This window comes from Phascolarctos cinereus, unplaced genomic scaffold, assembly GCF_003287225.1.
Source record: "Phascolarctos cinereus isolate Bilbo 61053 unplaced genomic scaffold, phaCin_HiC Scaffold_2;HRSCAF=192, whole genome shotgun sequence".
Lineage (NCBI taxonomy): Eukaryota > Metazoa > Chordata > Mammalia > Diprotodontia > Phascolarctidae > Phascolarctos > Phascolarctos cinereus.
This window is the reverse complement of record NW_027555625.1, coordinates 355,076,070-355,102,675: the sequence shown is the minus strand read 5'-3', so window position 1 is coordinate 355,102,675 and position 26,606 is coordinate 355,076,070. Positions and strand designations below refer to the sequence as shown.

Below are 26,606 nucleotides of genomic sequence, written 5' to 3'. Positions count from 1 at the left end.
TCAAAGCTGCAGATGTTTTTTTACTGATGCAATACATCAAGTTTCTGTCTTGCCAACTCTTGAGTTCACTCATTGGCCCCTATTCATTTGGTATGAGTCTTTGGTGTGGTCCCTAAATTTGGTGCTAACTACCCTGATAATATGATAGATTTTACATTTCTTATCCCGATTTCTCAGTCTGGCATTCAAGGAATTTCCACAGTCTGACCCCAACCTACCCTTCCAGCTTAGTCTCCCATTTCATTTCACAGTTCCTAGACCACTTACCTCTTCTTAAGTATACTAAAGTATATAAGTATAAATCTTCCTATCTGAACATAAGCTAAAATGTTTTTCCTCCTGGAAAAGCACCCCTTCCTACTCACCCTAACTCATCAAAATCCTACCCATCATTCAAGGCCTTCATCAGATATTCCTTTCTCCAGTAAACGTTGTTTCACAGGGCAGTAACTTGTTTTCCCTTCATGCTTCCGTAGTACTTTGTATTCCTTCTTTACAAAGTTTACCTTACAGTTATTTTGTATGTGTTGTGTCACTAGGTTGCAAGTTCCTTGAGTTCCCAAATCGGGCTTTGTCCATGTAATTTTTCAAATGTTTGGTTCACCCTTCCAGGGCATTTTCCTCTCTTGTGGTATTAAATTAATAAACAACTTCCATTGATATTACACATGACTCTACCTCTCCTGTTCATTCCTGTAGCATATGGTGCTGATCTTTTCCACTTTCTTCTGTCATCAAATCTTTGGTTGCCCTCCTTGCAGCCTTCAGCTTTTTAAACCCCATTTTTAAAAACCATCCTCATTTTATGACAATTTATATATTTCAAAGCTCAGCTCAATTTGTTTTGTATGTATCCTATCTTTACTTATCGGTGAACACATTATATTCCCCAGTTAAATGTAAGCTTCTTGAGAACAGAGGATGACTCATTTTTGTATTTGTATCCCCAATACCTAGCTCAATGCCTGGAGTTTAGTAGGTGCTTAATAAAATGCTTATTCATTAGGTAGTCATGGTAATTACTGCACATTGCTGTATTATTATTATTATTATTTTTAGGCAGGAATTATGGCTAGATTTTTTTTATATAGACATTAAAAAAAGAAATCATTATGTCAGACTCACCTTTCTTCCAGCCTAGTATTGTAGACTATGGTGCTAGAGTAAGTTTTATGGGAATTCAGTGGTTGTCCTTGTTCTCCACCTATTATGGATTTAACATACTGGAATTTAAACTCTCTTAGTCTCATTTACATGGTCAGCCTATTCCACCGCAGAATTGTGTGTGTTTACTCCCTGCAGTCCCTGCAGCCTTTGCAGACCATAGCATATCCAGGCATTCTCTCATCCTCTCTGTCTTCCTAGAGATTCTCTCAAGGGATAGGCCTTCATTTGAATCTTTTGAAGTAGCATTAAAGACATAGAGTAACAAAGTACTTCAGTACTTCAAATAAGCTGCAGTTTCTTGGCCGTGGATACCCAGGTTACAACCTATCTATCTATAAAAGGTAATTGTGGCCAGAAGATTTGCCACCTTGCTGCCAAGTTGGTTGGCAGCAAATTCTAAAACATAACCAGCTGGCTTTCAAACTCAATTTATATGATTTTTAATCAGACCAGTAGTCTAACCCTTTTCAGTTTGTTGGACCAGCCAGAATTTGACTCTCTGATATGGCCTTTAGAACCCCAGGGTCTGCCCTGTTGAGGAATAAAGGAATAATGTGATGCTTTGTTTTACATGTCTTAAATTTCCTCTTAAAAACTTGGAAGTTTTGCTTTCTTAAAAATTATTTATTTATTTTTAGTTTTCAACATTCATTTCCATAAGATTTCTCCCTTTCTCCTCCTCTCACTCTCCCCAGGATGGCGTGCAGTCTGATATAGGCTCTACTTACACATTCATATTAAACATATTTTCACATTAGTCATGATATAAAGAAGAATTAGAACTAATGGGAGGAACCATGAGAAAGAAGAAACAAAACAACAAAAGAAAAGAAGAGCAAATAGTATGCTTCAGTCTGCATTCAGACTCCATAGTTCTTTCTCTAGAGGTGGACGGCATTTTCCATCATGAGTCTTTTGGAGTTGTCTTAGATCTTTGCATTGCTGAGAAGAGCTAATTCTATCGAAGTCAGTCATCACACAATGTGGCTGTTATGGAAATTTTCCCTTTTTTTTTGGCAGTTGGGGTTAAGTGACTTGCTCAGGGTCACACAGCTAGTAAGTGACATGTGTTTGGTCTGAGGCTGGATTTGAACTCAGGTCCTCCTGACTTCAGGGCCAGTGCTTTAATCTATTGCACCACCTAGCTGCTCCAAGCTTTGCTTTTTTAAGCATGTGGTGAACAAGTTCCTATTAGGCTTCATGACATTTTAGTTTTTGTCTCCTTTATCTTTCCAGACATTGTCTTTAAAACAAACACACAACTTCTCCAGCTTTCTGTACTCATCCTTCTCTGAGATAGTTAACTCTTGTTCAGTTTGAGACCTGCGTCTGCCAGAATGCAGGGTGTGGTACATCTCCAGCTTTTCCTAAGTGTTTTTTTCCCCTAGCCTTATTATTAAATAGCATTTGTTGTTTATAAGTGTATCTTAGAGAACAAAACGAGTCTAATATGGTATCCCTAATAGGGATTGCTTAGTAATGAATGCTGACTGCCACACTCAAGATTCCTCTCAGGTTAGACTACTCCCTACCCTGATTAAAAACATGTTTGGTAGTCTTAAGCTGTGAAGCAAACCTCCCTGTCCCTCCTCTTTTTCTGCCCTGCCATACCTGCTGCCAGGGACCCCAAGATCCAACCACGGGGAGAAAAGTCACATTGAAATCATTCGATGACTTGTGTCCCTCAGAAATGAATAGCGTTGACTTTTTTCCCTTAAGAACCTTTCAAATAGAACATGAAGCATGAATGTGACCAACTTAGAAAACTGAAGCAGAGGTGGCGAGTTAAACATTTACTGAAGATGTATCTTTTGGTGTATCTGTCAATCGGTAAGCATTTATTAATTGTCTCTATTCCGGATGTTGCTGGAGACACAGCCACAAAAGTGGGAAGTACTTGCTATCCAAAAGTTTATGTTCTGCTGGGAGGATCCAGCATGTTTACAGGCTGTGGACTAAATGCTTTTGAGGTAGAGAGGGAGGCATAGCGCTAAGGGGCTGGGGGAACCAGGGACAGCCTCTTGTAGGAAGCGGCACTTGGGCTGAGCCTAGAAGGGAGCAAGGGTCTGCAGGTGAGGTGAGGTGGCAGAGCGTCCTAGGCATGGGGGAGAGAGAAGGAATGTTGTGTCTGGGGCCCAGTGAGCTGGCCAGTTTGATTGGCATTTAGTGTGGAAGGGAGAAGAGGGTAGAGCCCAGGGGAGAGATGAGGGCCAGATATATAGATTTGGGAGCTCTCTGCCATGGAGGGGATGGTTAAATACATTGGAATGGATTCTGTTTGGGATTATCTATTAAGCAGTAGAAGGAATGTTCACCTCCGCCTCTGCATAGCATATGTGAGTGAACTAGCAGATGTACTTTGTTAGTAGCGCTGTTGGTTGAATTGGCTTGACTTCTTTTGCTCTAATTCTTGTCATTCCTCCATTTGTACTTCCTACTTCTTTGCCCAGGTGACTTCACACAACTTCCTTCATAACTACTTTTATTAACCTGTCCTTGTGGGCCCACTTCCAGAGACTTTAACCCCCTGCATAGCTTCCTGTATTTAAGCTGTTGCCTTTTTAAAATACTTTCTTAGGAGGTAAAATATCCCTAAGTTTGGGACTTTGATTTATTTGGATGGTATTTTGAAATAGTCTGATGTAAACTCAAGGTCCTGTTTATTGAAAATAGTGTCAAAGTTGGTTTCTGTGCTCTGAGATTTTCCTGATTTTCATTTCCATCTTCTAGAATAGCTGTTTTACTGTAAAGAAAAGTGAGAGGGGCAGCTAGGTCATGCAGTGGATAGAGCACCAGCCCTGGAGTCAGGAGGACCTGAGTTCCAATCCAGCCTCAGACACATAACACTTACTAGCTGTGTGATCCTGGGCAAGTCACTTAACCCCATTGCCCAGGCCCCTTACCCCCCCACACACAAAAAAAAGAAAAGTGAGAGACATAAGCCATTAAAAAATATTCTGCAGTAGGCTACTACCAGTGTTAGTACTGCCCCTTTGCTACTTATTTGGTCTTTTCAGTGATTTTTTAAAAATTAATTTTTCCTTATATTGAACTTTTATTAATATATTATTTTTCACCTTCACTTCCAAATATATTCTTCCCTCTTTCTCTACCTAGAGAGCTATCAAAAAGGTTATGTTTTTAAAAGTTTTACTTGTCTCCTCACTCACATGCCTCCTACTGTTCCCCAGATTCTTTATCCTGTTAGTGAACTGCTTTGATTGCTAACCAGAAGGTTATCTTTAATGTAATCAGCAGGAAATGCAAATTACAGGTTCCTACATCAAAGGCTAGAAGAAACCTCAGAGGTCTTCTAGGCCAGCCTCCTTACTTTATAGATGAGGAAAGTAGGATCAAGTGAGGGGAAGTGATTCACCCAGAGTCACATGAGTAGTAAGCAGCAGAGCCCAGGTCACAGAGTCAGGGGATGTAAGAACGAGTTGGAAGGCAGTCCAGAGGCCATCGAGCCCCCACTAACAACCCAGAAAGGGGAGTGCTGCCTCTACAAGGAGAAGGAACCCATGACCTCCTGGGTCAGCTTATTCTGCTTTTGGACAGCTGGAATGGATGGGACATTTTCCCTAACATAAAGACTCATTGGCCTCTTTCGGACTTCTGCACATTGCTCTTGATTCTGCCCTCTGGGGCCAAGCATAATAAATCTAATTGCTTCACACGCTGTCCCTTCATAATGACATGGACTCAAGGACCTTCACCCTTCTGCTTGCTCTGCTTTGACATTCTGCTTCTCAGAATTCTTAAACTATGGTGGACAGAACTGGACATAGTACTCCAGAGGAGATTTGATGACTGCAGCCCAAGATTAGTTTTTTGGCTTCTACATTACACTGCTGACTCATGTTGAGCTTGCAGTCCACTAAAACCCCTGGATCTTTTTCAAAACAACCATTGTCTAACCATGCTTCCCCAATCTGATACTTAAAAAGTTGATTTTTTTGTAAGACTATGTTTATTCCTATTGAATTTTATTTTGTTCGATTCAGCCCAGTTCTGTAGCCTGTCAAGATCCTGATGGTCAGCCTGTGTTGTAAGTTTTCTGTCCCAGTTTTGTATCATATGTAGATTTCATGAGCCTTCATGAGTCATTGATAAAAGAAAAATGTTAAATGTTGAATGGCCTGGATAAGTACATATCCCTGAGAGCTTCCCCCGTAGACACCCTGTTGTATTGACATTGAACCATTCACATAAATTCTTTGAAGTCCTCTAACTCTAAATCCAGCCTTCTTTTCACTGCACTATGTTGCAACATATGGGGTTTCCAAAGTATTGTAATAAGCTTCAGGGCCATTGGCATTTATAGACAAACAAATTTTATGTTTCGCAGGGTACCTGCACCTTCTGAAACCATAAGGTAATCTGTGAGCCAGGGGTAGGTATGCTGCTGAGAGGTGAGATGGGCTTTTCTATCCAGAGGTTCATTTTAGCAATAAATATGACATGCCCAAGGTTACATGTGGACAGTTAGTGGCTGAGCTAGTATTTTAATGTGGTACTTGCCTCTCACAATCGCCCTGAGGTAAATGGAGCAAGTGTTATTCCTATTTTACATATAAGGAAACTGATGCTTATAGAGGTTTTGATTTGACCATGATCACATAGGCATTACGTGTTAGAGCTGGGATTAGAACTGAGGCTTTCTTGAATCTAGTATCACAACTATACTATCTGTTTCTTTTTGCCCTTTAGATTTACAGAAGCATACATGTCCCCACTGACATGACATACCTCTTCCTTTAAAATACAATCTCAGAGCAAGTAAAACAGCTTTTGGGGTTGTTTTGGATGATGGTTCATCTCAACATTTCGGTTACTGTCTTTATGTTGGTACCTGAAGAGATTCACCTGGAAAAATTGTGTTACTCATGAGAGAGATCTTAGCAGTTAAAACTGTAGCCATTCATGGTATAAAGTATACATACAAAGCACTAAGAATCCTAGAAGAAAAAAGGGTTTCTATTTGGACCAGCTTCTTACCCCATGACTAGGGATTAGAGATTTTTATGGGAAAACTTTGACTTAATTCAGTAAATTTAGTAATATTTAACTTTGCATCAAAGGATTTCAGTATGATTTAATACTCCTTAGTAAAGTTGCAACCTACTTCCCAAGATCTGTTGTTGAATCTTTTTATAAATGGAAACATTCAGAGGGTTCAGTGGTTTAATGACGATTACTAAGGCAGTGGCAAAGTAAGCTTCTTAAGAGCAGGGACTTTTTAAAAACTGATTTCTTTTGTTTTTCTGTAGCCTTCCTTTTCTGGAATATTCCACCCCCTTCCCAAAAACCTTACCTCAGAAGCTAACCAGTACATCATCCAAGTCCTGCTGTAGTTCTCTACCTCTACAGTTGAGAAGGGAGGGAAGCGCATTCTCCTCCCTTTTAAGGTGGCCATCTTAGGCATTATAATTTCATAACATTCAGTTTTCATTTTGTTGTTGTTATTCTTTCTATTTAGATTTTTGCTATCATTGTGTGTATTCTATTTCTTATTCTGCTTACTTCGCTTTGCATCAGTACATACACATTTTCCCACAGTTGTATGTATTCTTCACATTTATTGTTTCTTTCAGCACAGCAATATTCCATTATATTAAAGTAGTACAACTTGTTTAGCCATTCTCTAATTGGTGGTCATTAGCTTTTCCCCACCCTGTTTCTTTGTCACTGCAAAAAAGTATTGCCACAAATATTTTGGCAAAATATTTTCTTTCTTTCTTTCTTTTTTGGTTAGGCAGTGGGGTTAAGTGACTTGCCCAGGGTCACACAGCTAGTGCGTATTATGTGTCTGAGGTCACATTTGAACTCAGGTCCTTCTGAATCCAGGGCCGGTGCTCTATCCACTGCGCCACCTAGCTGCCCCTAAAATGTTTTCTTTCTTTAAAATAAACTGTTATTAATCTTTTTTAATGTCATCAAAATTTTCCCCAGTGTCCCTCCCTGTCTTCACAGAGAGCTATCCAATATGCAAATGATATTTTTAAAGAAAAGAAAAAGAAGGAAAAAAATCAATAAAACTGTTTAATACATCAGAAATTCTGAAAACAGGTACAGGGTACCACATCCATAAACCTCCTGGCTCAGCAGAGGAATGGGGAGGGGGCATCCTCTTCTTTGGCGTCATGCCTGTTTTTGAAATTTTGTAGCACTCCTTTTCAGTTGCTCTGTGGTAGTGGTTCTATTTCTCTTGTTGCAGTCATTATGTGTATTTTTTTTCTTGACCCTCTCCTAAGTAATTTATGTTTTTTGGCTTATCAAGCACTGGGTTATTGAATTCTGTTGTTTCTGATTGTCCCTTGTCTAATTTGTTTCATTGATCTACTTCTCTTTTTTAACCAATACCAAGTGGTTTTGAAGAGTGCCGCTTTATAATCTGAGGTCTGAAAATGCTATTAACTTTTCATTCCTACCTTTTATCATAATTTCCCTTAATAATAGCCTAGCTCTTTTCTTCTTCCAAATACATTTTGTTTATTTGTTCTTTTATCAAGTTCTATAAATATAACACAATCATATTCTATTACATTCATGTACCACAATTTGTTTAGCCATTCCTTAGTTAATGGACATATACTTTATTTCCAATTCTTTGCTGTCTCAAAAAGTGCTACTCTAAATATTTTGGTATCTTTGGAGACTTTTTTCTTAACAGTGACCTCCTTGGGGCATAAGCCTAGTAGTGCAATCTCTGGGTCAAAGGGTAATAATGACAGTAACAACAACAGTAATACCAATAATAACAACTAACATATAGTGCTTTCTGTGTGCCAGGCACCATGCTAACTTTATAATTGTTATCTCAATTGATTCTCACAGCAACTATGGGAGGTAGGAGCTGTTATTATCCCCATTTTATAGTTGAGGAAACTGAGGCAAACAGGTTGAATGATTTGATCACACACCTACTAAGTATCTGAGGCTATATTTGAACTCAGGTCTTTCTGACTCTAGGTCTGACACTCTATCCACCATGCCACCTATCTTCCCCTCCCTCTCCTCCTCTATGGACATTTTAGGGACAAATGGGATTTGTTCTGTGGAGTTTGGATTCAATCAAAGGACCACACTTGAGGACCTAGAGGGCCATATGTGGCCTTGAGGCTGCAGGTTCCCCATCCTTGGTCTAGCTCTTTTTTTCTTCCAAACATATTTTGTTTGCTGGGCTTTTTTTTTTTTGAGTTCTGTAAAGTATTTCTTTGAAAGTTTGATTGATATAGCATTAAAACCAAAAATTAACTGGTGCTTTTTCCATTTTTATTATATTGGAATGGCCCAATTATGAACACTGGGGATTCTTCAGCTATTTAAGTTACTCTTTTAAAAAAATTTATTTTTAGTTTTCAACATTCACTTCCATAAGCTTTTGAGTGTTTAAATTTTCTTCCCCTCCCTCCCCAAGATGTCATGCAATCTGATACAGGCTTTACATATACATTCATTTTAAACATTTTCACATTAGTCATGTTGTAAAGAAGCATTGGAACCCATAAGAGGAACCACAAGAAAGAAGAGACAAAACAAAAAATAACAACAACAAAAAGAGAGCAAATAGTATGCTTCAATCTGCATTCAGGGGCAGCTAGGTGGCACAGTGGGTAGAGCACCGGCTCAGAAGTCAGGAGGACCCGAGTACAAATGCGGCCTCAGACACTTGACACTTATTAGCCGTGTGACCCTGGGCAAGTCACTTAACTCTGATTGCCCCACCAAAAAGCAAAAAAAAAAAAATCTGCATTCAGACTCCATAGTTCTTTCTCTGGACGTGGACAGCATTTTCCGTCATGAATCTTTTGCAGTTGTCTTAGATCCTTGCATTGCTGAGAAGAGCCAAGTCTATGAAAGTCATCACACATTGTGGCTATTACTGTGTACAGTGTTTTCCTGGTTCTGCTCACTTCACTTAGCATCAGTTCATATAAGTCTTTCCAGGTTTTTCTGAAGTCCACCTACCCATCATTTCTTATAGCACAAATGTATTCCACTACATTCATATACTACAACTTGTTCAGCCATTCCCCAATTGATGGGCATCCTCTCAATTTCCAATTCTTGGCCACCACATATAAAGCTGCTATAAGTATTTTTGCACATGTGGATCCTTCCCCATTTTTTTATTTTGGCTAGGCAGTGGGGTTAAGTGACTTGCCCAGGGTCACACAGCTAGTAAGTGTTATGTGTCTGAGGTCGGATTTGAACCCAGGTCCTCCTGAATCCAGGGCTATATCCTGAGCCACCTACTTTCCCTTCCTTTCCCCATTTTTATGATCTCTTCAGGATACAGACCTAGAAGTGGTATTTCTGGGTCAAAAGATGTGTACCATTTTATAGCCCTTTGGGAACAGTTCCAAATTGCTCTCCACAATGGTTGGATCTCTTTATTTTTTTAAGGAACACTTTGCAACTGGATCTATACTAGTACTTTGTGTACTTTGGTAGATTGATCTCCAGATATTTTATGCATTTTGTAGTTGTTTTGAATAAGATTTCCTCTGCATTTAATTGCTTTTTGGATTTTGTTATTGTTATACAGAAATACTGTTGGTTTTTGATAAATTAATTTTAAATTAGTGGGTTTATTTTGATTTCAGTTAACACAGTGACTCTGAAAGACTACCTCATTTCAATTTTTCATTTATGAATGCAGAATCTCAGATCTAATCTGTCTTCTAAGCTCCAGTTTCACATCTTTTTTCCCTATTTTTTAAGTTAAACAATTTTTTAAATTCTCACCCCATTGGTGAGAATTGGGGGGAGAAAAACAAGATCCTTGTAACATATATGCATAATCGAGCAAAACCGAGTCCTTCATTGGACACTCTGAGTCTGTCTTTCTTTTTTTTTTCTCCAAGAGATAGGTTTCCTCATTGTTCCTCTGGCATCATGGATGGTCATTGCATTACATTGATTAGTTTTTCAGCTTTAGCTTTCAAAGTTGTTTGTTATAACAGTGTGGTTTTTGTTATACAGATTGTTCTTCTGGTACTACTCATTTTCTTTATATTCATAACTGTTCATTTTGATAATATTGATGTAAAAATTGTTTTTCTGGTTCTGTTCAATCTGTGTCAGTTCACAAAATCTGTCATCTCCTCAGAATCATCTGTTTCCTCATTTCTTTCAGCACAATAGTATTACATTACAATCTTCACATTTTACAGATGAGAGAACTGAAGGACAGATTAAGTAATTTGCTCCAGGTCATACAAATAAGAAGCCTCGAGGCTGTCCTCTGATTTCAAAGCTAGTGCTCTTTCTACTATTACCATGCTGAGTAGGAATCACTCCTGCTATTACGAATGGAAACAACCCATAAAACTGATGTTTAATATTTGATGTACAATCAGAAGTACGTTGTGTGTAAAGTACTCTACAAACAAGGCAACACATAAGTGAGAGATTGTCAGTATTAGGGATAGTTACGACTTCATCACAGGATCACAGATTTGGGGCTCAGAGGTTAAGTGACTTGTCCAGGGATATATTGATAGTAAATATCTGAGGAAGGAGTTGATCATCAGTGCAGCAAACTCTCCACTCCCTTTCTTCCTTTTTGATTCTTGTCCCTATCTTTCCATCGATTATGCGTAGAAAATCTACCCATTACATTTGAGACTTTTCTTTAGCTTCTTTAATATTTTCTGGATGCTAATGCGTAATTCAGACTGTCTTATCTTATATTTCTCACTAATGCTACATGAGTGGGCCAACTCTTTTTCTGCTTATACTTTGTCATTTTTTTTTTGAATGCAGGTTATTATCCCCAATAGTTGAATGTTGAATGGCCCTGAGGGGTTCAGGTAGTAGTAACAAGAACAGTCTGGATATGTGATGTCACTGTGTATAACATCCCAGTGAAGAAATTCCATCTACCCATGCACATCTGCAACTGTTGTGCACTTTTTTTGCTTATGGTTGAGTGAAGACCCCAAGAGTATACAACCAGCAGTTTGTATTGCCAGGGCTCAAGTCTTCCTGAAACTGAGCCTGACTTTCTGTCAGCTTAAGCCATTGCTACCCCTCTGTGAGAGAGAGATTGAACTTAATAGTCTGTCTCTTAATTTAAAGCATTTAAACAATCACATTTTTCTTGAGATTTTTAGTAGTAGTTAACACTCATCAGTCAGTAAGCATTTACTAAGCCCCTACTACGTGCCAGGCATTGTGCTTAGAACTTCTTCAAAGTATATTGGAGTGATTTCTGCCCTGAGTCAGGGTTAAGTGAAGTAGGGATCCATGTAGGGAGACCATATTTTAATGAACTCCTTTGGTAGTTAATAATCCAAGATAGATTTTCCTTCGGGTCAACAAAACTTTTATTAAGTGACTACAATTGTGTGAAAGGCGCAATATCATAGAAGGCTACTATGTAGTTGGCAGAATAAAATGTCCAAACTTAATATTAGACACTTTACACTTTTTATTTTTTAAATTCCCTTGTAACTTTAGAAGGAGTTGATTCATTTTTATCAAATTTGGTGTACCGGGTCAAGTTACAATAGCAGAATATGTGGGACAGTTGAATTTTAGGTTTAGCTGATAAACTTGTTCAAAGTTTACTACCTTGAAGTAGAATGGTAGGTAGCAAATGTTTTCAAATCAGTGTATCTCCTGCAATGTTTTACAAATTTGATTTCAGTGCAGTGTGGTACCCTATCAGAAGTTACAGTAACTAAAGGCTATTAATTTGTAAAACTGTTTTCATTTTGAAAGAATTTTCACTACATGAAAGAAATTCTACTGATAGAAGACTTTAAGCAGCCAGTTCTTCATTAATATTCTCTCATACCTCCAAATCATTCTTATCTTTTTTTTTTTTTAAGAAATGGAAACGTAACACAAAAACTACCTAATAGTTTATGAGTTAATTGTTCTGTGGCCATTTTCAAGCTACAAATTTCGGGACTAATTTACACTTAATGTCGGGAAAAACTTTCTAACAATTATAGCTATTCAAAAGTATATTGGATGGTCTTGGAAGTTATGGGTTCCCCTTCATTGGAGAGGAAGGGAGCGTGGCCTAGTGAAAACAGCACTGGATTTAGAGTTAAAAGACCTGGGTTCCAGTTTGGCCTCATCACTTACTACCTACCTCTTTGAACTTTGGCAGCTTCTCTGGGCCTCAGTTTTCTCATCTGTAAAATGAAGTGGTTGGAGTAGGTGACCTCCGAGGCCCTTTTCAATTCTTAATCTGTGGTCTTCAAGCAAAGTATGGATGCCCACTTGTTGCGTGTGCTATAGTGGGGATTCTTTTGGGGGTATGGGTTGGACTAGATGCCTACTGAGATCTCTTTCAGCTTTAAAATTCCACAATTCAGGGTTTTAACCCTTTCTTTATGTGGATAAAACCCAGAATTAATTTTTAAATTCCTGTGTCCAGTGTAAGCTGCTATTAATGCTTTTTTTTTGACTTATGGGTTTAAGACTTGCTGATGTAGATAGTTAGTTTTGTTCAGATCAAGCAGAACTAAATCTTGCTTATCTTGCCCCTGAATTCTTGTGGCCCATTGTTATATGAGCATAATTTATTAATCCTCCCTACCATGTCCAAAGCATGCTCTAAGCAGCAAGGTTATCACTATTTCTCAGAGGAGGAAACCCTTTTGCTAAGTAAGGTCAAGCCCAGGGGAAAAGCTTGTCCTCTTGAACTAGTTTTCCTGATCTTTAGCCTCACAGCGCTAGTGAATAAAACACCCTGGCATCAACCCTGCAGTATGTTTTATTTTAATACATAGTCTTCTTCCCTCTTAGTGTCCAAGATGTATGCAGTGTGACATCAAGTTTGACTTCATAACCAGAAAGGTAAGATAATATTAGGAAACTGAGACATCAGGAAGAGAGAACACTGAGTGAGTAACGTGTTCATATTTTGGTGGAGGATTATTCCTTTGTGCAGACATTGGTATTATTGGACTTGTCTTTAAAATTCTTAAGTAAAGCCCTGAGGCTGGTTGATGTAGGTAAATAAAGAATATATATATAATATATTTTATATATTATATTATTACATTATATGTTATAATATTATATAATGCAACATATAATAATATAATTACAATATATTACATATTGTATGTGTGTACACACACACACACACCCAGAAGCAACTAGGTGGCTCAGTGGATAGAGCACTGTGTCTAGAATCAGGAAGACCTGAGTTCAAATCTGCCCTCAAACTCTTACTACCTGTGTGACCCTGGGCAAGTCACTTAACCTCCGTTTGCCTTAATCCAGTGGAGAAGGAAATGACAGACCATCCCAGTATCTTTGCCAAGAAAACCCCATGAACAGTATCGGCATGATTTGGTCACAGACACCATTGAACAACAAATAAAGAATACGTCTTGGTACAGGGTTAGCTCACAGTGCTGATTCAGAGCCTGCAAATGAAAAAACTCTTCAGGTAGCCGATTCTGAATCTTTAGAGTTAAAAAAGCAAGTATTGCAGAATTAACCAGTACTATCCTCCTCTATAGTATCTTCTCTGTCAGTCAGTCAACAAGCATTTTTAAAGTGCCAGGCACTGCTAAGTGCTAAGAATATAAAGAAAGGCAGACAAGAGTTGCTGTTCTCAGGGGGCTCCTATGCTTATATTTTTAATTTCATTTTTATCCATATCTCTGGGAGTAATGCTATTCTATTTTAAACAAAGTTACCACTTATTTCTTCTTCACATGGGTTCTGTGCATTTTATCTAAACCTGAACCTCCAGAAGGTCAGTAAACAAGAGTGTCTGGAAGCAGAGGACCTCGGTTTGAACACTGGATTTGCTCCTTGCTTAAGGACCTTAAGGGTCATAAATTGTTTCCCTTCCTTTGACTCTCAGTTTTGTCATCTGTAAAATGAAAGGGCTTGAAATCTTGTCATATTCTAAGTGATAAAGAAAGGTACTCATCTGGGTCATCTCTGTATCTGTGCATGACCAGGAGGCAGAGGGCAGAATTTGGACCAGTGGGTGGGAATTACAGGGAGGCAGAGGTTGACTCAGTACAATGGAGAATAATTAGAACGTCCAAATGATGAAAATGTCTCTTTCGTGAAGTATTAAGTTCCCTGTCACCAGAAGTCTTTTGAACAGAGCTAGAACAACCACTTATCAGGGTTGCTGTAGAGGGGTTCCTGTGTGTTTCAGCAGATTGGACTCGATGACTTTTAAGGTCCCTTCCAAATATAAGATTTTGTGATTCAGATTGAGAGAGCCATCTGCCCTAGACACTATCTCCTATACATAGGAGGAGAAAGTACTACTTTTGTAGGCGTTTTCATAGAACTTGGAGCGAGAAGGGAACTTCATCATCATCTAGAACAGCCCATTCATTCTGTAGCTGAGAAAATGAAAGCCCAGGGAGGGAAGTGACTTGTTAGATGTCCTAACAGTGGTGACAGAGCGAGCCCTTAGAATACCTGGTTTGCCTAAGCAGAATAGGTTTGAGGCCCTCATTAATCTTCATTTTCACAACTGACTGGCTGACCTTTACCATAAGTGTCATTTTTAAGAGGTGGCTTCTGTTTTTACGCAGCCATTTGGATAGCTGATAAAGCAGTCAAGGTAGGCATCGATGGTAGTATTTTCATCATTTGGTCCTGAATGACTTGCCTTTTGCCTTCCATTCATTTCATCTCTCCACTTTCCCCATATTTTCCATGCCTTTACCCATCCAACTTCTAACCCCCTGCCAACGAATGACCTCTTGGTTCTTTGCCCAGCACCACTGTCGCCGCTGTGGGAAGTGCTTCTGTGATAAATGTTGTAGCAAGAAAGTACCCTTACCTCGGATGTGTTTTGTGGACCCTGTACGACAGTGCGCAGAGTGTGTGCTCGTGTCTCAGAAAGAAATGGAATTTTATGACAAGCAACTCAAAGTGCTCATGAATGGTAAGCTTTATTTGGGTGGTTGCTCTGAATGGCTTGAATCCTCAGCCTTATTCAGACAAGAAGATTAGTGTCTATATGTTTTTTGTATTTCCCTTTCTTATACTTCCTTCCCTCACATTTTTTTTTTCAATTTTTGCTTTGTTCAAAAGCTGTTACGATTCTCTCTTCAAAAAGACACGTCTTTAAAATTGTTTTATTTTATTGCTGTTGCATGTGGAAGGGATTATCACGTGACCTCATCATGATGTTGCCTGATCCAAACGGTTCTTCTCCTGGATACGTAAAAAATTCCCCTCACCATAGATCACCTTTTGGATAAAGCCAATGCCCCCTGCAATGTGGGCTTTCACAGAATGAGTAGTTATTAGTGAGTTATTATCTGCACTGTAGATCCCTTTACATTAATTTTTCTCCTAAACTTGCCTCTCTTTCCAACTTTCCTGTTTCTGTTGAGCGTACCCCCATCCTTCTCGTTACCCAGGTTCATTGACGTCCGTGTCGTCTTCTACTCTTTATTCTTCCTCTGCCCACCTATCTAGTCAGCTGCTAAATATGATGATTTCTCCAGAATATCTTTCATATCTATGTCTTCCTTCTAGTTCAGGCTCATATCACCTCAGCTATTGAAATACTACCTCCTAATTGACACCCCTATTTTGTATTCTCCACAGTCTGCCAAAGAGATTTTCCTAAAGCCATAGTCTGCACATGTCATCATTCCCCTTTTCAGTAAACTCAAGTATTTGGTGCCAGAATCAAATGTTTCATTGTTATCTCATCCTATAAAAATATCTAAGTTATATGACATCTATAATTGTTAGTAGAGTAGTCAATGTACATAATGTAAAAGTACATGTATGGTGAGGTGTGCTCAGGAGTCTTTGCTTGATCAGAAAAGTTTGGAGACGAGCTTTCTAGGTCAGAAGTGTCCAACAAGCATCCCACAACACTTCCCAGTGTGGCCCGAATGGTTTAAAATGAAATGGGAAATATTTAATGAAATAAATAAAAATACAGTAAAACGGTGTCAATGTGTGCTTTTCTAAATCAGTGTGAACCCGCAGAGATGGTTATGCATGGTTTAGTGGCCCCTTTTCTATTTGAGTTTTCTACTGGTGTTCTAGGTAACCAATGATTTAACCCTTTAATCATGGACCACTTAGAGACTACTGAGGTGCAGCAGACGATGTGCTCAAGTGTACACACACACACACACACACACGCACAGAGTTGAGGTCAAGCTGCTTTGGGTGGCCACTTCTGGCTCCCTCTGACTCCCGCTCTTTTGGTGACTAGCCTTTTCTTCTGATCTGTATCTTGTTCAGGCCTCTGATCTCCACTGCCTTGGCCGCCTGCACCACTTCTTTCATAGCATGGCAGACCTAGAGCTGGAGGGGGCCTCAGAGGCCCTCTAGTCCAACCCCCTCATTTTACATGTGAAGAAACTGAGCCCAGAGAGGCATCATTTCTTACCAGGGTCAGAGATGGGGTCGAAAGCCAGCTCCTTTGGGACTGCTTTGTATCTTCCTTTTGCATCTTCTCTCTGCTTTTATTTTTTTCTTGTCTTTTCTATCCCATGATTTGTTTTGTTCCTCCACTTCTCTGCTTTTTTTTAAAAAAATATTTCATTTCCCCCCCCAATTACATGTAAAAAGTCTTTAACATTATTTTTAAAAAATTTTAAGTTCCACCACTTCTCTGCCTTTTGTTTGAAAGGCCCAGTTAAAGCAGTAGACCACTCCTCTCTTCATAGGCCAAGTGACTGTTCAGAGCATTGGATGTCAGAGGTTTAAGGTGGCCTTCCAAGTAGCCTGGCCCAAAATCTTTTTTTTTTACAGACAAGAAAGCCAAGATTCCAAGAGTTAAAGTAACTTCCCTAAAGTCATACAGCTGCAAAGTTGGGACTAAAATTGAGGCCTCCCTATTTCTGACCCAGGCCTCTTTTCTTTTTAAAAATAAAAAATTTTTTTTTGTCACAAATTTAACACTTTTCATAGATAAATAATTATTTATATTATAAATAATATTTTAAACTACTGTGAACTCCAGATGAAGCCAGAAAATCTGAACTGTTTACATTTTGATTTTTTAAAAAATTAACTTAATATGATTAGAAAGAATATATTCAGTCTGTCCCCTCTTTCAATCTCTTTTCCATTTCTGTACTTATGGTTTTATTATTGTATTTTAAATGTGATCTGACTCAATATGTATGTTCTTCCACTTCTGCTAACCTTGCTTTGCATAGTTGTATATGTCTTCTCTTTTTTATATTCTTAATATTTATCACTTTTATGACATTATCATATTCCATTACAGTGATATACTACAATCTGTTTAGCCATTCTGCAGACATTGGACATATAAATGCTTTGTTTTTCACCCTGAAGCATCCATGAATGTAGATCGTAGAGATTGTCAATAAAAGGAAACGGACCTTTCTCAATATAGAGTTCCAAGCAGTGGGATCATAACGTCAAAAGATGTGGTGAATTTTGTTTGTAGTTCTTTTTGTTTATCGCTATAGCCAAGCATGGCATGGCAGATAGAATTCTAGGGTTAGGAAGATCTGGGTTCAAATTCAGCCTCTTGATAAAGTAGCTTTGGGACTGTCCCTGTGCCACAAGCAGCTCCCTAGTCTGGTCACAGATGGATTTTAGTTTGGTGAAAGGAGTCTGCTGGATTCTTAGAATATTTTATGTTGCCAGAGTAACCTATAGAAAACTTGAATGACTCTACATTTTTCCAGAGACTGGAATAAAGACAGATCTTTGTCAGACAGGGATAGCTACAACTAGATGACAGGATGAGGGTCCAAAAAGATTTTGACGGGCTAGATGGATGAGCCATAGCTAACAAGATGAAATTGAGGAGGGACAAAGTATGATTCTCCATTTGGGCAGGTGTTTTGTTTGTTTTAATCCAAGTAAAACATAGAGTGGGCCTAGCTAGATAGCAGTGCTTGTGAAAAAGACCTGGGAGTTTTAGTGGACTCTATGCTTAGAATGAGTCAGCAATATGACAGGAGCCAAATACCCTAATGTTATGTTGGACCACATTAATAAATGTCCAGAAAAAGAGAAGTGTCCCTCATTGTTCTGTATCCTGCCTGGTCAGTGCATATCTGGAATATCATGTTCAGTTTGGGCACATTTTAGGAAGAATGTTGACAAGCTGGAGGAAGATGGGGTAGGGCAGGGAACTGGAAACCGTGCCATTAAGAACTGGTTGAAGGTCCTGGGGCTGTTCAGTCTGGAGTCCCCTTTTGAGGGGTGGGAAAGAGTACTAAAGATTAGGAAAAGGTAATTTTTTCTAATGAGGCTCACCTTTTCAATTCGGAGCTATCCCAAAACCTGTCAGAAGTCCATTTCATGATCTGGGCATCATCATCAGAATGCAGAAGTCCACCCCAAAAACTGTTTTGGGCATTTTTTTTTACTTCCAGTGAACCTGAAAGTCGTCCTCAGTGAGGAAATGATGAATTCTGATAAACAAGCTTGACAACACTGAGAAGCAGAATTGCTCTAGAAGTACACAAATTCCCAAAAGGAGATGAAATATGTAACATGGCCTTGCACTTCACATGAATGATTAAGAAATTTGTCATCTTTCAACTTCTTGTGCACAATGAGCATTTTTTTTAAGGCAGTTGGGGTTAAGTGACTTGCCCAGGGTCACACAGCTAGTAAGTGTCAAGTGTTTGGTCTGAGGCTGGATTTGAACTCAGATCCTCCCGACTTCAGAGCCAGTGCTCTGAAACACTGCACCACCTAGCTGCTCCCACTGAAGGTTTTTAAGAAATAATTCCAATACTGGAGAATAATTCTGGAAGATTAGTCTCCAGATAGCTGAGGTTTTACTACTACATGTATATAAGCTATACTTTTTGCCACAGACAGTGAAAACTAGAAAATTCTCTTAAATAATTGTTTCTGGGACACCCTGTGTGTATGTGTATGCGCGCGCGCGCGCACACACACACACTCACACACACACACACACAGAGTTATTTGAGAGAGAAATTTCACTGTCCTGTGAACACTGGTTATTCTCCTTTCATTTGAATTTACAAGAGTGTCTCTAAAATTCAGATATGTACCCACTTTGGGGATGTGATTTTCAGAAAGCACATCTTTGATAAACTTTACCACAGCTTCCATTCCATTGTTAAAATGGAACAATAGAGGGGAAAGACTGCTTCAAATCACTAATATTAAGAGAATGCAAATCCAAACAACTCTAAAGTTTCATTTCGCACCCTGCACATTGGCAAAGATCATAGAAGAATAGAATAGTCAATGTTGCAATAGTTAGGAAAAGTTAGGAATACTAATTGATGTTTGGTGGAACTGAGTTAGCTCTGTCATTCTGAAAAGCAGCCAAGAAGTCCCACTGTTAAGCATTCATCCCAAGGAGCTCAGTGATAAAAAAGAAATGCCACATATACACCAAAGTATTTTTAACAGCACTTTTTATAAGCAGTAAAGACCTAGAGACAAAGTAGATAGATGTCTATTGATTAAGGAAATGACTAAGTAAATTGTGGTACATGAATATAGTATTTCAGCGCCGTAAAAAAAAATGGTGAATGCAGAGAAGCACGAGAAGACTTATGAACTGATACAAAGGGGAAGTAGGAAGAGACAGGAAGAAAATGTGCACAATGACTAAGACACTGACTGGAAAGAGCAACTACAAAAATCAAAACTGAACACAGTGAAATTATAAAAACCAAGAGATAGGAGAAGGTATCTCCCTACTATTTTTGCAGAAGTGGAGGACGAGCAGTGGAACACATCACATTAGAGAAGACTTGATTGACATGATGATAATTTTTTTGCTGACCTGTTTTTTTTCCTTTTTATGATTTTTTGTTATAAGGATTATTAGAAGTTCCTTTATAGTGAGGACTTTAATTTTTGTCTTTGTATCTTTGCCTCCTGACATAGTGCATGGCATATAGTAGGTGCTTAATGAACTTACCACCAATAGCATGTGCTAGGCACGTAAGAGGTGCTTAATGAATGTACCTACCAGTATCAACCTATGATTAATAAAGGATGACTCTGTGCGGGAGAGGAGAGATATTTTGGAAAATACAGATGATGTAAAAACAAAAGATAGAAATAAAAACAATTCTTAACATTTGTTGAATATTAAATATTGAATATTTCTCTAAAACCTTAAATTTTGTTTGATTGCTTTATCAGGCAGCTTACAAAGTAAAGTAGAAGAGCTATTTTAACATGAAAACTTAATAGGATATCTACCTCTACTGAAGTAACTGGGATATAGGATTTTTTCCCCTATAATTTGCCTGACAAGAAAAGGATTAAGAATTGCTTTAAGAGCTAATAAGTTTCTAAGTATTTTCTTTTAAATTTTTCTGTTTCAAGGAGCCACTTTCTGTGTAACAGTAGGAACATCAGAAAAACCAGAACTGATGGTCTGTCGCCTTTCTAATAATCAGAGGTAAGAAATATTGGTATCTTTAGAGCCTGTATGATGTTCTATGTCATCTTTCCCAATTCACTTAGTTCCAAATGCAGTGAGAAAACAGGTTCTGAGAGACCACGGAATTGGCACAGAGTTACGTCAGAAATCCTGGGTTCAAGTTCTAGTTCTGTCATTTATTACCAGCTGTGTGACCTCAGAGTCACTTCTCTGAGTATCAGTTTCTTTTTTAAAATGGAAATAGTACTTCTAGTGCCACTGCCTCTCATAAGGTGATTGTGAAGAAATTACTTGGCAATAACAACTCACTTTATACAAACAGTTTAAAGTTGGCAACAACCATAGTAGGTAGGTAATACAAGAAGTAGTGTCTCGGCTTACAGCCAAGAAAACTGAAGCTGAGAGAGATGAAGCCAGTTCTCGAAAATGGGACCCCATTTAAGTTTCTGACTCCCACCACTACACCCCACTATCTCTTCTGTGAATCTCAGAAGCACTTTAACTTGCCTCCTAATCTATGTACTTTCCATTGTGTTTGCTTACTGTTAACATGTTGAATCCAATCATTCCTTAAGATGAAAACTTAATCATACATTACACATGTCACCTGCTCTTACTAAGAACATGTAACGTTTAGGCAACATACTCATCAAATTATGAGTTGAGTTCTGGTTCAAGGGTGTCACTGGCTATATGATGGAACCAAATGCCTTGTTATCTGCTGTACAGAATTAGATCTCCTAATCTTGCCCACACACATGTATATGCACATACTCATTGTTTTCCAGCCTCATCCTTTGCCTTCACTTATTTTCTGTCTTGACCCAACAAAGAATAGGAAAATTGACAATTGGGGTTTTGGGAAAGAGGATTGGGGGAAAAAATTTAAAGATAGTGTGGGAAGGATTGGTAAAAGCCATGGCGTAACCTCTGTGAGCCTGAGGTTTTTTTCATATAGAAAATAGGAAAGATAACATTTGGAATGCTTGCCTCCTAAGATAGCAATGAGGAAGATGTCTTTTGTACTGGAAAGCACAAATTATCATAACAGTAGTGGGCGAGACATGTTAGAAAGAGCCATGGATTTGGGAGGCAATAGTGATGTTTTTTAGTATTTTTAATATTTCTGTTAGCCAGCTGTTTCTCTGTGTTACAGTGCCTCTTGCAATCTACAAAGCTCTTCATCGTGGCTAGTTTGGCTCCTTCACACACAACAGTTGTTGGTTGTAATTGGGCCTGTGTGATTAGAGAGATTAGTAATGGTTCCTATAACTTTTCCTAGGTTACTGTGGTTCACTTTTAATAGCATTACTTCTTGATGGCTCATGAATTAATTAATCAGTTCCTAATTGTCGTTGTTGTTAGGGACCCATTTTACATGAGAAGCCCAGACTTAAATCTATCAGGAGAGAGTCTGACACTTTGGTTCTGCTGTAAGGAAACTTATTCCAATTGAAGACCAAATATTACTCCAGGGGGCCCTCTTTAAACCACAGACTCACCATATAATAAAAATCACGTCATTATATATGACCATGCAGAAAGGTATTTAGACCACAGGTTTCCTATTCCTAACCTTAGTGGGGTCCTTTAAGAAGGTATAGATTGGGAAGGTAAGGATGGGAATACTGTAACAGTATAGAGGACTATCTGATTTAGAATTGGAAAGAACTTCAAAGATCCAGCCTCCACTCTACTCACAGTGGGAAGCCCAGAAGTCAAATGACTCAGCTAAGGTATCAACTTGCCCAGGTATCAACAACTGAAATCTGAATCCAGGATCTTCTGACCTCCAAACCTACTGTTCTTTCCACCTGCCTCACCACTTTTTCATTTTGTGTGACCAGGGAGGGAGAAAATTCTGGTATCATCTTATACACCAAGGTTATTAGATTGTGTCCTACTTTTGGGTAGAATCTTGTTACGCAGAAGCACTGTTGAAAACATGAAGTCTTCACAGTAAATACACAAAGAGTAGTTACCCAGGAATGTCAGGGACTACTACATGAGTATGAGGAAAATTGACTTGATTTGAAAAACTTTGTATTTTATTCCCTGCAGATACCTGTTTTTGGATGGAGATAGCCATTATGAAATTGAAATTGCTCACATTTCAACTGTCCAGATACTAACTGAGGGCTTTACTCCTGGAGGTAAATGTTAATTTCAAACTGCTAATGGCTTGTAATTTTGTAATGCCTGTAGAATTCACATTCTTGAATGAAAACTGAGCCTTCTATTCATGCCCTTTAAAAGGCAACAGAGTAAAAGGTATTTATCTTCTTAAATAACCAAGCTGAAACGTGGATTGGTGTTAAAGTCCACTGTAGTCTTTAGGGGGAAAAAAGTACAGGCTTTCATGGATTGTATCGATTGGTCCAGTTAGCGAACACCAAAGTACTTCTGTATTGATTTTTCCTTTGGCTAAGTCCTCTGATGTTCCATTTCATTTTCCATTCAATTAAAATTGAGACTGGAACTCTTAAGTGCATCAGGCGCTCATTCCTCAAGAAGGCTTTGGTTCATGATGGGGTTTCTGAACTGGGGCCTGAATTTCTAACATTCCCTTGTCTATTTTCCTTTTGTTCGGATAATATTTGATTAGATCTAAGTTTTCCCATTTATATTTTATTCCCAATTTTATGCCCTTTTTTACTTGAAAATTGTCAGCATTTGGGACTTGTGAAATGAGTAGGTCAACAAATGCATGTAACTTAACCAGCCTTGCTTTCTGTTTTCTGACGGGTCTCTTGGTTGCTCTCTCTTCTCACTGTCTGCCTATCTTCTTGATGTAGAAAAAGATATTCACACTTACACCAGCCTCCTGGAAAGCCAACACATTACTGAAGGTCAGCACTGTTAATGTGAGCCTCCATTCCCACAGCATGCTTTTGGTGATCTCCTCTCCCCTTCCCCAAGCCCACTTCCTTCCTTCTGTTCACTGTGGATGATGCATATAAAAGTTCTGTGAGCAACTGATTTTAATTCCCTTCTCTGAATGAGTTTCAGAAGGCTTTATCTAGACTGTAGCTATTTCGAAAGAATGGAACTTAAAACATTTATTCCCGCAGTTTTTCCAAAAATGCTTGTTGAATATTTATCCTTGGCAAGGTCCTGTTTGAGGCTGTGTTGTGCTGAACGGTTCCCTGCCTGCCTCCTTTCCCTCTACCCTGTGGTGTCCTCTGCTGCCCAGGGTACCTCACCATGGACCTCCACCTCTTTTTCCCCACTTTCTCTCATCTAGACTTTGCCTCCCTGTCCTCCATCACAATTTAGCTTTCTTGTGTCCTTCCTTCCCTCAAGGCCCTTCTCTGCAAATTATGATCCTAGATGTTGATGGGTTAACCCAGAGGAACACTAACGGTAGGAATTTTGCTGTCAGGTGAACAGGTTGTAGGATCATAGGATGTAGGACTGAAAGACATTTTATTTATTTATTTTTATCATTATTTTTTTTTTTAGGCAATTAGGGTTAAGTGACTTGCCCAGAGTCACACAGCTAGTAAGTGTCAAGTGTTTGGTCCAAGGCCGGATTTGAACTCAGGTCCTCCCGACTTCAGGGCTGGTGCTCCATCCACTGTGCCACCTAGCTGTCCCCGAAAGACGTTTCAGAAGTCATCTTATCCGATTCCTTCACAGATCAGGAAAGAGAAGTCCAAAGCAGGGCTCCCTGTGTCTTCTCCCTGTGTGCTCTCTGACTTAGATCAAGTAGGAAACTCCTGCCTATGCTACTGTCCTCAGGGTGGACCCTACAGGAAATGGAGAGGCTGAAGCTTATAGATGAATTGGGACCAGAGACAGGAAAGTGGACATTGCTGTAGGCTTGGCCCAAGGGCTGGGCCAATGTAAGAGCTAGAATTCATCCCTTCATCTTACAGAGAAGGAAAGTATGGACCAGAAGGGGAGAAGTAAGAAGTCTGTTGTGGTGTAGGCTGAGCTCAGACAGCTGGAATCGCTGTTTTAGCAACAGGGACTAGCGCCATCTGGTGGCCGTACTTACTTCTACACATATATGCACAAACCCAACTTTCAAAAGTTCACATTGATAGTGATCTAATGAGGACTTTTTTTCTTAAAAAGGGCACCTTGGGTTCATCTAGTAAGTGTTCTAGTAGAAATGTGTAAAAATTCTCTCTCTACAGCTTTTTGGGAACGCATTACATGAAAGCAGGGACCTCTGGTCTAAATCCATTTATCTACTACTATTTCAGGTTCAGATCTGCTTTTGTTCTGTCTGAAGAACAAAAAAAGAACCTAGAAAGAAGCACTGTAGTCTTGATTTCTGACTCTAAAACCAGTTCTTGAGGGCAGCACAAATCCAGGTGGCCAAAAAATGCTCCCAAAGGAGCTCTTCCCAGAAAAGTAAGATGGTTAAAGAGACACGCGCACACACACACACACACACACACACACACACACAGTGTAATTCTCAAGAGTTTATTACAGCCAGCAGAAATGTTATTGGTCCAGCAAGCTGGCAGCCATTTGTACCACCTCCAGGGTTACAGGTTTCTCCTGTGTGCTGGGGCTTAGGGAATTGGCCAGTCAGAGAGCCAGGCTGGGCCACAGAAACCAAAATGAAATTTCTTCTGTACTGAGGGCTTCCTTTTGTGCGGTCTTTTTCAAGGTGCATTTGCTGCAGCTCATTTGGAAGGTTGCATTAACTCATGTATTATGCTCAGGCCAGGGTCCAGCAGCTTAAAGCACTGTAGTTTAAGCAAGACCGTTTTGTTGCCTAAGTTAATATTTGGGTAGTTTTTCCCCCTAGTAATGCAAGTTTCTGTTTTAAGTAAATGGTCCTTAAATGAAGCAGGGGTAATAAAAGTAGGCCAGTGCCTATTTAGACGGGGTAGAGGTACAGGTGTTTGGCAGAAGTGGGTGGAATGTCCTGAAGCTTGATGCTTTCTGTGGATTTTTTCCCCATAAAGCCATAGAATCACAGAATTTTAGAGTTGAAAGGGACATTACATTTGGCCCAACCAGCCCTTCAAAGGAATTCCTACCCAAACAAACTTAATCCAGAATCTGCTGGAAAGTGGGAATGTACCTGCCACCTACCTCTCAAAGCAACAAATTCCATTTTTTGGATATTCCTAATCGAGTTTTTCTGTATTAGGCCTTAATCTGTCTGTGCAGTTTTCACCCATGGCCCCTGGCTCTGCCTTCTGTGGTTGACTGAAACAAATTTAATCCCTGTCTACATGGATCCTTCATAGACTTTGTCTTCTTTTCTCCAGACTCTCTTTTTGTTTGTTTGTTTTTTGTTAGGCAATTGGGGTTAAGTGACTTGCCCAGGGTCACACAACTAGTGTCAAGTGTCTGAGGCTGGATTTGAACTCATATCTTCCTGACTCCAAGGCCAGAGCTCTGTCCACTGTGCCACCTAGCTGCCCATTCTCCACACTTTCAGCTGATCCTCATGTGACATACACTCAGGCTCCTTCAGCATCATGCTCGCCCTCCTCTTCATATTCTCCAACTGTGGCACCCAGAGTTTAACACAGAACTCCAGATGAGGCCTGAGTAGGACTTGCCTTATTCCTGGAATGTGGCCCAAGATGTTGGCTTTTTTGACTACCACAGAATACTTTCTTTTCCAGTGAGATTTAGCTCTGCAGCTCTGCATTTTAGTGCCAATCGGTTCCCAATATCCAGTCCATCAGCCATGGGGAAAGACTATATGTGGTCCAATTCATTTGATCCTAAAACTGCTTCTGTCAGGAAGCTGGGCCTATTCCATCTTGTGGGTTTTAAAGAAGTGCCTTAGATAGCTTTGGAGGCTTCACCTAAGTGACTCTGTGTCCTACCCACCCTAGAATTACTAATTGCTAAAGGGAGCAGGGAAGAATGGAGTTCGAGTAGGAAGGTAGGGGGAATGCTGCCATCTTTAAACTATCCTAAAATGACTGTACAAAAAGAATGCTAGCATTAGTCCATGTCAGAGGGGACAGCTCACCAGACTAGCTTGGGTGGTTGGGAATGCCCACTGAAATAAAATAGAATTGTATTTGTGTGTTTGCAGATAGCCTGAAAACAATCCTCTGACATCTTTTAGACTACTTAGAAATGTCTAGGGATGGTAGAGAGCAAA

The 26,606-nt window shown here is 39.3% G+C and overlaps 1 protein-coding gene across 2 annotated transcripts in view; it reads left to right on the top strand.

The window, feature by feature from the left end:
- The window catches only part of ZFYVE21 (zinc finger FYVE-type containing 21), a 33,317-nt gene that overhangs the window by 3,896 nt on the left and 2,815 nt on the right, over nucleotides 1-26,606 (top strand). Inside the window, exons 2-6 of one of the 2 annotated variants that reach the window (XM_020971135.2) lie at nucleotides 12,937-12,987; nucleotides 14,893-15,061; nucleotides 20,458-20,533; nucleotides 22,577-22,668; nucleotides 23,311-23,364. In XM_020971135.2, coding sequence (XP_020826794.1) covers nucleotides 12,937-12,987; nucleotides 14,893-15,061; nucleotides 20,458-20,533; nucleotides 22,577-22,668; nucleotides 23,311-23,364 — 442 coding nt within the window. The remainder of the gene's footprint in view (nucleotides 1-12,936; nucleotides 12,988-14,892; nucleotides 15,062-20,457; nucleotides 20,534-22,576; nucleotides 22,669-23,310; nucleotides 23,365-26,606) is intronic. The other variant, XM_020971136.2, reaches the window with a different exon arrangement.